At 45.4% G+C, this 9061-nt stretch overlaps 1 gene segment (V, D, J or C); it reads left to right on the forward strand.

Moving 5' to 3' along the window:
• The first annotated feature begins 5921 nt into the window (after positions 1–5921).
• LOC102456713 (immunoglobulin kappa variable 3-20-like) lies at positions 5922–7074 on the forward strand. The segment is given in 2 exon segments: positions 5922–6188; positions 6617–7074. Coding segments are annotated over 2 exon segments (612 nt in total).
• Positions 7075–9061: the final 1987 nt, after the last annotated feature.

A 9061-nucleotide genomic window follows, 5' to 3' on the forward strand; every position in this document is an offset into this window, starting at 1 on the left:
CCCCAGAGGGCAGGTAGACAGGCTCAGGGACATGATCAGCCCATCATGATACAGTGGTGTCAAGTAGGTGTCTCTAACTTAACCTGTCACAGTGACTTTTCAACCAATAGAACTAGATGCAGTTTTGCAGGCATAGACTGCTTCTGCCAGCAGCGACTATCTCCAGGAAATGGTATAAACTCTGCTGGCAGGACCACTTCAGTATTGCAACTGCACTAGGATGGTTTGCTGATACAGTTCAATCAGGGTAACGTTGCCAGCAAAAGATTTCTAACATCGACAAGGCACTGTAGAGAAGACACAATGTACACATGAAAGTGTCTGATATAAGATGTTATAGAAGTTGTTAAACGGAGCTGTATGATTTGGAAGGCAGGGGATGAAGAGCAAAATGAACACATGCTATTATGTGCAATACCCAGCCCTGGGAGCCTAAGTCAGCTGGCACAGGCCAGTTACTCTTGCTGTATAGAAATACCCTGACAGACAGAAGGATCACAGAGCAGATATGAGACTGTAAGCACTGCTGAGCTCTTACAATATTACGGTTTCCTTCTGGCAGTAGTATGTAGGGTTACTAGAAGCTACCTCTATAGTAACAATGTTTCTTTGGAGAAGGTCCAGTGGAGGGCAACCAAAATGATTAGGGGGCTGGAGCATATGACTTATGAGGAGCGGCTGAGGGAGTTGGGTCTGTTTAGTCTGCAGAAGAGAAGAGTGAGGGGGGATTTGAGAGCAGCCTTCAACTTCCTGAAGGGAGGTTCGAAAGAGGATGGAGAGAGGTTGTTCTCAATAGTGACAGATGGCAGAACAAGGAGCAATGGTCTCAAGTTGTGGTGGGAGAGGTCCAGGTTGGATATTAGGAAAAACTATTTCACTAGGACTGTGGTGAAGCACTGGAATAGGTTACCTAGGGAAGTAGTGGAGTCTCCATCCCTAGAGGTGTTTAAGTCTCGGCTTGATAAAGCCCTAGCCGGGTTGATTTAGTTGGGATTGTCCTGCCTAGAGCAGGGGGCTGGACTTGTTGACCTTCTGAGGTCTCTTCCAGCTCTATGGCTCTATGATTCTATGTTTCATCTGGTTAAAGAGAAGTCTGGGAGTATTTCAAACCCAGACATCCTGAACTGATCTGCAGGGTCCTTGAAAAACAGCTAGAAAAACAACCAGGATCACTCAGGAATCACAGGCAAAAATCCTGAGAGGAAGATTAAGAGTAAAATGGCTGTCCTGGCAACCCAGATGATAGCGCTGACCAAAGTGAGTTTCAGAAGGGACAGATCAATGTCTCATGCTGAGTAGCCACTCATGCCACAAGCAGTATGGTAGAACCTCAGAGCCACAAACACCTCATGAATGAAGCAGCGCAGAATGTTCATGACTCTCAACAAAACATGGTTTTCTTTCAAAAGTTTACAATTGAACATGGACTTAATACAGGTTTGTTCATAATACGCTGAAGAAAAATGCTGTTTTCCCTTCTTTTTTTTTTAGTACTTATGTTTAACACAGCACTGTACAGTATTTGGGATGTGAGTTTGTTTGGTCTTTGCTTCTTACAGATTTCTAGTTCAAATAAGGTGTGTGGTTGAGAGCTCAGTTCGTAGCTCTGGTATTTGTAACTCTGAGGTTCTACTGTACAACTGATACCAACAGAAGGACTCACAGAGCAAGATATAATTCAAAGGAAGCTTCTCAGATTCTGGCTCAGAGTAACCAAAGATACACACTGGGTCTTGCATTAAAGCCTATATTGATAACAGAAGCCATATCCTGCTCCCTGTGTGCAATACTCAGTTCCATCCATAGGAGCTGCATTCTCAGTCCAAAGTGTGTACATGGCCCTTTCTCTGTACTCTCTGAAAGGGGACACAGCAAATACGCATTTACATAGAGCAGCTGCTTTGCATATTTCTGCCTAAGCAGCATTTCCTCGCAATGAACAGCAACTATAAATTTTTATTTCTTAGACTCTATGCTGCAGATTTTCACTGTCTGTCAGAATAGAGGAACAATGATGATTTCACAGAATCTCTTGATCTGGCTCCTCGTGCTCTGCATTCAGGGTAAGATCATCATCCGAGGAGATTAAGACAATCTCTTATGATTTAATCATCAGATTCCTTCAAACCCAGATTACTTCTTTATGCCATGAATTTACAGTGAGCTACAGTTCCAATTGTTACAGACCTGAATGTAACTAGGTTGTCTACATGAAGACTAGCTACTAAAGATTTGCACATTTCTATTTTGTTTTAATGGTATTTCATTTGATGTTACTTATGTTTTCCTCTCATCCAGGTGCCAAGGGACAGATTGTGATGACTCAGACTCCAGAATCCCTGGCAGTGTCTCCAGGAGACACAGTCACTATCCGCTGCAAAGCCAGTTCCAGTGTTTATAGCAACATGGCCTGGTACCAACAGAAATCAGGACAAGCTCCTAAGATGCTCATCTATCTTGCTTCTACCCGGCCCTCTGGGATCCCAGACCGGTTCAGCGGCAGCGGGTCTGGCACTGACTTCACATTCACCATCAACAGGGTAGAAGCTGATGATGCTGCAGATTATTATTGTCAACAAGGCTCTAGCTCACCTCTCACAGTGATACAAACCAATACAAAAACCTCCCTGCGGCCTTCAGTTTCTGTTCCTCATTTTAACAGCTGTTTCACTGCAGTCAGTCAAAGTATCACACCAGCTGCTGTGACTCCACAGTGGTGGAGTGCCTGTCAGTTTCAGGCACCTCACCCCATTGTCTTATCCTAGTCATTTCTACAGGTCCCTCATCAAAGTAGCAGCACATGGCCAGCATTTACAGTGTGCTATATTCATACATGCTCAGCAGCTTCCTTTAAAATACTGAATATTTGTTCTTATGAACTGGATCCAATTTCCCACTAACATTGCAGAAAGCTTTGGTGTAGAAAGCATATAGAAATTTACTTGTGCATGCAAAATCAGCTGACTGGCTGCCTCCCTCCTTGTACAAGTATCAAAGCAGTGAGACCCCTTTCCACACAATATGGTGCATGTCCTTAAGCCTGTTCCCAGAGGGGACAGACAGAAAGATTCACTGCACCACTTTTCCTGAATCGCTGCAGACATGTTAGTTTCTACATTCCACTAACCTACAAATCCTGGGTCACATTTCAGACAATCTCAAATAGGAGATTAAAAGTGCTGACCCCAATTTTTAGCTAGTTTCCCAATTGTACCTTCTCTTCTATTCACTCAGCCTTGGGCAGCAGCATAGATCTCTTGTGCTGTGTATTGGGTTGCCAATAAATCCTTATTAGAAAAGAAATCCCTTATTACTTCATTTCTGTAGAACAGGATCAGGAGTTGGTGAGTGCTGCAAAATGCAGCAAGAAATACTCCTGGTGAGCATAAGTGGGTTCTGCTTATTATTAATGACAGGGCACCCCAACCCAAACTACAGGTGGCATTCCCAGGGAGAGCTTCTTTGTAGGATGGTCAGATACATTCTGAGTGTCTCATTCAGAGTCTCTCACTTTAAAATTACCTAACCATACAAGGAATCCCAAAGGCTGGTAGCAGCAGCAGAACCATTTACTGCAAGTGCAGCCTTTTAGAATCTCATGGCCACTAGTGGGAGCTGCAGAAGTCTGAGGCGCGATATGGTCCTGGAGCCACAGCAAGGCACTGTGAAGGAAAATTATCAGGAGGGCTGCTTTGTACGTCTAAAACCTTTCAATAAGGAGCTGCACTTGCTCCCAGTTCACACTAGGTGGCCATATTCACCTACAATTCCAAAGGGACAGGCTGGAAATTCCATGCTTTTGTAAAGGAGGCCAAATAAATATTTTAGGAGCTGAAATGCAGAATTAAGAGTCCAACTATAAATCTCCAGAAACAAAATTTCAGATCTAATTGTGCAATCTTACACAGAACCTGGGTAGCACTGCCTCAGGGCTCATTAACTATTTAATGGAAGACCAGCCTATTTCTGTCCACTATACCCACCTCTGGGATTTAAATAGTAAAAATAAGAGATTAAGGATTAAGACCCCAGAACCCCTCTGTGCTTTACTATAGAGTCTGTGAGTTTATGACTAAACAACCCAAGTGCAGAGTAGTTAGGAAGAGAGGGATTGTCCCTCACCCTGTGCAAACCTCTAATCAACATCATTCAACAGATCTTTGTGAGGTGATTCCTAGTATAAAAATGATTTTGAGGCCATTCAAATGGAGACCATCCCTAAAGCAACACTGAGAAGCTGTGAATATTTATTTCCATTCCGGCCTGAGAAATTCCATTGCAACAAAAGGGAAAGAAAGGGATTATAATGGTGAGTATATCTACACTTCCAGGTTTGTCATCAAGTCTAACATCAACGCCCAAAAACTGACAAAACAAGAGTCACCAGAAGGTGTTCCTACTTGCTACCTCTGTCGACTGATCATGCCACACTGGGCACCATCATTAACAATGTGAGCGGTGCACTGGTTATACGTATCCCATAGGGCAGTGTTGTGGGAAGGCAGAGCTGATTGCATCTTGGGATTCCCTCTAGTTCTCCCACAGCCTCCCCAGCTGCTGGGAACAGCATTATGAGCAGCTCTATCAACTCTGTGCGAAGGCATTTCAAAGCAGCTCAGCAGTATGTCCCCTCCACAGCCTGATGTGATGTTGTGCAGAGCGGAACAGGAGCAGTCCAATAATTTGCTCTTTGTTCCCCAAACAGAACAGTTCTCTCAGCTGTCAGATACTTCCCCAGAGCATTGAAAGGAGAATTCCACATGCCTTCAGGGCAGCAGAGATCATAACATCCAGCAGAATCACCAGGGGGTTGTGGGGCTGTAGTGGAGGATGGGAGGCCGGAGGAAGTGGGGAGGGAAGCAGCGCTGGCGGGAGGCTGTCTGGGGGCTGTGGGGCTGGACGGGAGGAGGGGGCAGGAAGCAGACCTGGGGAAGGGGGTGCAGCACAGACCCCAGATGGCTGCTTGCCACGCAGGGGCATCACTGAGCTTAGCCCGAGGCGGCAAATGGCTGCCGCTCAGCTGAGCAGCACAGTGTGCCATGGAGGGAGGAGAAGGGGGGCGGGGCGCCACGCAGGGAGAGGAAGGGGGGGGCGGAGCTGGCCAGAAGGGGGGTGGGAAGCAGAGCTGGGGGGGTTGGGGGCTGTGGGGCTGGAGGGAAGGATGGGGGGGCCCGGAGGAAGGGGGGAGGGAAGCAGTGCTGGCGGGAGGAGGTGGGGGATGTCCAGGGGGCCGTGGGGCTGGTCGGTAGGAAGAGGGGGCGGGAAGCAGAGCTGGGGAGGGGTCGGGGGCCCTGGGGCTGGATTGGAGGAGGGAAGGCGGGAAGCAGACCTGACGAGGGGGGGGATGCAGCCACTGGCTGCAGCCAGGCCCCAAACAGCCACTCAGCTGAGCCCCGGTGGGATAGGAAGGGGGACGGGGTGGTGATGTATACAGCCGGGGCCGTGTACATCACGGCCCCCCCTTCCTCCTCCCGCCATGGCGCTGTGGGGTGCGCCCCTCAGCTGGGCCGCCGCGGGGGGGGGGGGGGGCGAGTGCTGACGTAGACAGCCCCACCCCCTGGCTGTGTACGTCACCGCCTCGCCCCTCCTCCCCTAAGGATGACGTTCACACCATTGATTTCTAGTATAACAATAAACCTAAGTTCATTAAGTTTAACCTGGGATCAAGGCAACAATGCTGAGCTGTGGCCACTTATTTCCATCCATCCCTGTCAGTTGCTATTTCAACAGAACGCAAGCATTGGGAACAGTGTGTTCCTACAACATCTGCCATTGTGGGGCACGGATCGCAGGGATCTCAAGGACTGTGTGCTTTTATACGCCATCTGCCACAATGAGGCACTGATCCTGATTAAGGTCTCTGGGTGCTGCCATTTCATAGGCATAATCTACAACAATGATAATTCCCATTTCAGCACAAAATACCACAGGCCATGTTGAGTTGAGCTTGTCATTACACTAATACCTCATCCCTTCCCTTTTTCTGAATGCTTTGGATAAAATGGAAATTTTCATATTTAACACAAATTTGCATATTGCTCATCAAAGTAATTTCCCCAGCTGCTCTGAACAGGTTAAAATGTTCCGTGTGGCTTGCTACACTGCAGTGATCAGCATCTGGTCAGTCAGACACATCAAGATGATCTCACAAGCTCACCTCATCTGGCTGATAGTGCTCTGGATCCCAGGTAAGGACCAAAACTAGAGTGAATGGGCATAGTTATAAGCAAGATCCTAATTTAAAGAGAAATGAAAAGATATAGGGACCCTATCTAGCAAATTCTTAATATTCCTCAGAGGGTTCCATTACCTTTGAGCATCTTTGTCTCATTTTAAGCTCCAATAAGAAGGCAAAACCATGTGTAAGATATTTGGGTCTGATGCAAAACCCATTACATTGCACAGGAGTCTTTCCCTTGACTCAGCATGCCCTAAATGTGTGACTGAAGAGCACTATAATGGCATAGCTGCCTCAAGTCTAATATTAGTCTCTCAGCCAAGTAAAGAGCTCTTGAAAATAGGAAATGTGCACAGGGGACTAAGAAGAAATAGCTTAATTGCTTTGACCTATTGTGTAATAAACCTCTATTCATTTTTACTCTGTTTTTGGCTTTAGACTCCAGCGGGCAGATTGTGCTGACTCAGACTCCAGAATCCCTGGCAGTGTCTCCTGGAGACAGAGTCACCATCAACTGCAAAGCCAGTTCCAGCCTCACAAGCAGCTATACAGGCAAAGAGCTCTTAGCCTGGTACCAGCAGAAATCAGGACAAGCTCCTAAACTCCTTATTTATTACGCTACCACCTTGGAAACTGGGGTCCCAGCCCGGTTCAGTGGCAGTAGATCAGGAAGCAATTACACCCTCACCATCAGCAGGGTGGAAGCAGATGATGCTGGAGATTATTACTGTCAACAAGGCAAAAGCTCTCCTCTCACAGTGATACAGACCAGTACAAAAACCTGCCTGTGCTATTCTGTTCTATGTGACAGCTGCTTCCTCAGCAGGCACCTTCTCACCAAAAGTATTATACTTGAGGTCTGATCAGCCTTTCCGCAACTCAGTATTTGGGCCCAAGATACCCCTGAACTCCTGTTGCCCTTCTGCTTACAAGCCAAGTTTGCTGTTGGAAAACATCCTCCCATATTGAAGGTTTTTCCATCATGAGAATTAAGGATTTTTTTCTGGATTACATGAGTTTACAGAATCTCAAAAATAATTCCTATTGCCAGTCCCATGAAGACTGTCTGAGCATTCCAGAAAGAAAATGTTCCAATGCAGTGTTCTTGTAGCTGTTTTGGTCCTTGGATATTAAAGAGATAAAGTGGGTGAGGATTTGCCATTTATTGGACCAACTTCTGTTGGTGAAAGAGAAACTGGTTTTGCTACACTGCTCTTCCTCATGTCTGGACTAGATTGTTTGAGAGTTTGTCTCTTCAACAGAAACTGGTCCAGAAAAAGATATTACCTCACGCACCTTGTCTCTCCAATGTGATAATGGCAGAGATGCCCAGTGAGGAGGCAAAATTGATGGCAGGTTCAAAGATTTTTCTGGACAAATATATATATTTTTAATTACTTTTTAAACTTTACAGATATTTTAATAAACATTTATATTATTCTACATTATTCCAAAAATGTTCTAAAGTTTTACCACCAAAAATGTTATTTTAAATGTGTATGTAATTATACTTTTTGTTTTCACTATTTCATCACAAAGTTTGAAATTTTAAGGGGGAAAAAACAGACTAATTTTTTCACAGAAAGCAGTTCCCGGTTTTTCAGCCAGCTCTTGCCCTGAGGCAGCCTCAGGCTAGAAGGGATGCAGAGGTAGAGTTCAAGCCCTAGAAAGAAAAGCCTCATGTTGCTCTCCAGCAAGCTGCTATGATGGACTCGTGGATAGAGGACAGACTGCAAAAGGAGTTACATTCTCCTCTCATCTGCTAAAGGAAAGGATGCAGCAGTGGGGTCCTTCAACACAGGAAAGTAGTACAAGAGGGACAGTTCCAAGGTCTCCAAGATGAGCTCAAAGGGGAAACAATAAATATAGTATTTGTATAAATTCATAGATGTTGAAGTCAGAAGGTCCCCTTGAGACAGTCTAGTCTGACCTCCTGCACAATGTAGGCCAGAAAATTCTAGCTAGTAATTCCTGTCTTCTGATTTACCGATAGCATTTCTTTTAGGAAGAATCTAATTTTGCAGATAATCCACCATATCTCTAAGTGAGCCACTCCAATCACTAATTACCCTCATGATTTAAAAACCTGCTCTTTATTTTTATCTTGAATTCGCTGAGCTCCAGCTTCCAGGGACTGGCTCTTCTTAGGGCTTTGCCTGCTAGATGAAAAAACTCTGGTACTGAGTACCTTCTCCTTGTGTAGGTACCTACAGACCACGGCCAAGCAGGCTCAGTAAAACTTCCCGTCTCTACTCTGTTCTGTCACATGACAACATTGTTCTCTTGCCCATCTGCTCCCACCAGTTGACACGATGAAAGGAAAATGAGAGAGAAGCCAGGTATGTTCGGGAAAGGGCATGTTTATTGGTAGTCAATTTAAATTTGACATAAAACACCCCCCAGCACACTCAGCCCAAATGCATCTGAGTTTAGGTCATTTATATTAGAAGTAAATCCATTGACTTGGGCTCCTACAGACACCATAAAAAGCTACATTGACTGTTCATCACCCCCTCCACAAACAGAGTCCTATCATTTACACTGTAGATATGCCTGTTTCATAGAACTGGAAGGGACCTTGAGAAGTCATCAAATCCAGTCCCCTGCCCTCACAGCAGCACAAAGTACCATTACCTGACAGATTTGCCCCAGATACCTAAATGGCCCCCTCAAGGATTGAACTCACACCCCTTGATTCAGCAACCAATGCTCAAACCACCGATCTATTCCTTCTACTAATTATTTTACCTCTTAACCTGTCAACACATATACAGGGAAAACAACAGGCAGTAACTACCAGTCATGGCTGATGAGTTACAGTTTCCCAGTACCTCATATGCAGGAAAACCCTATAGAACAGATATATGCCATAAAGTAACATAC

The sequence above is a fragment of the Pelodiscus sinensis genome, chromosome 4 (genome assembly GCF_052426305.1).
Source record: "Pelodiscus sinensis isolate ZL-2025 chromosome 4, ASM5242630v1, whole genome shotgun sequence".
Lineage (NCBI taxonomy): Eukaryota > Metazoa > Chordata > Testudines > Trionychidae > Pelodiscus > Pelodiscus sinensis.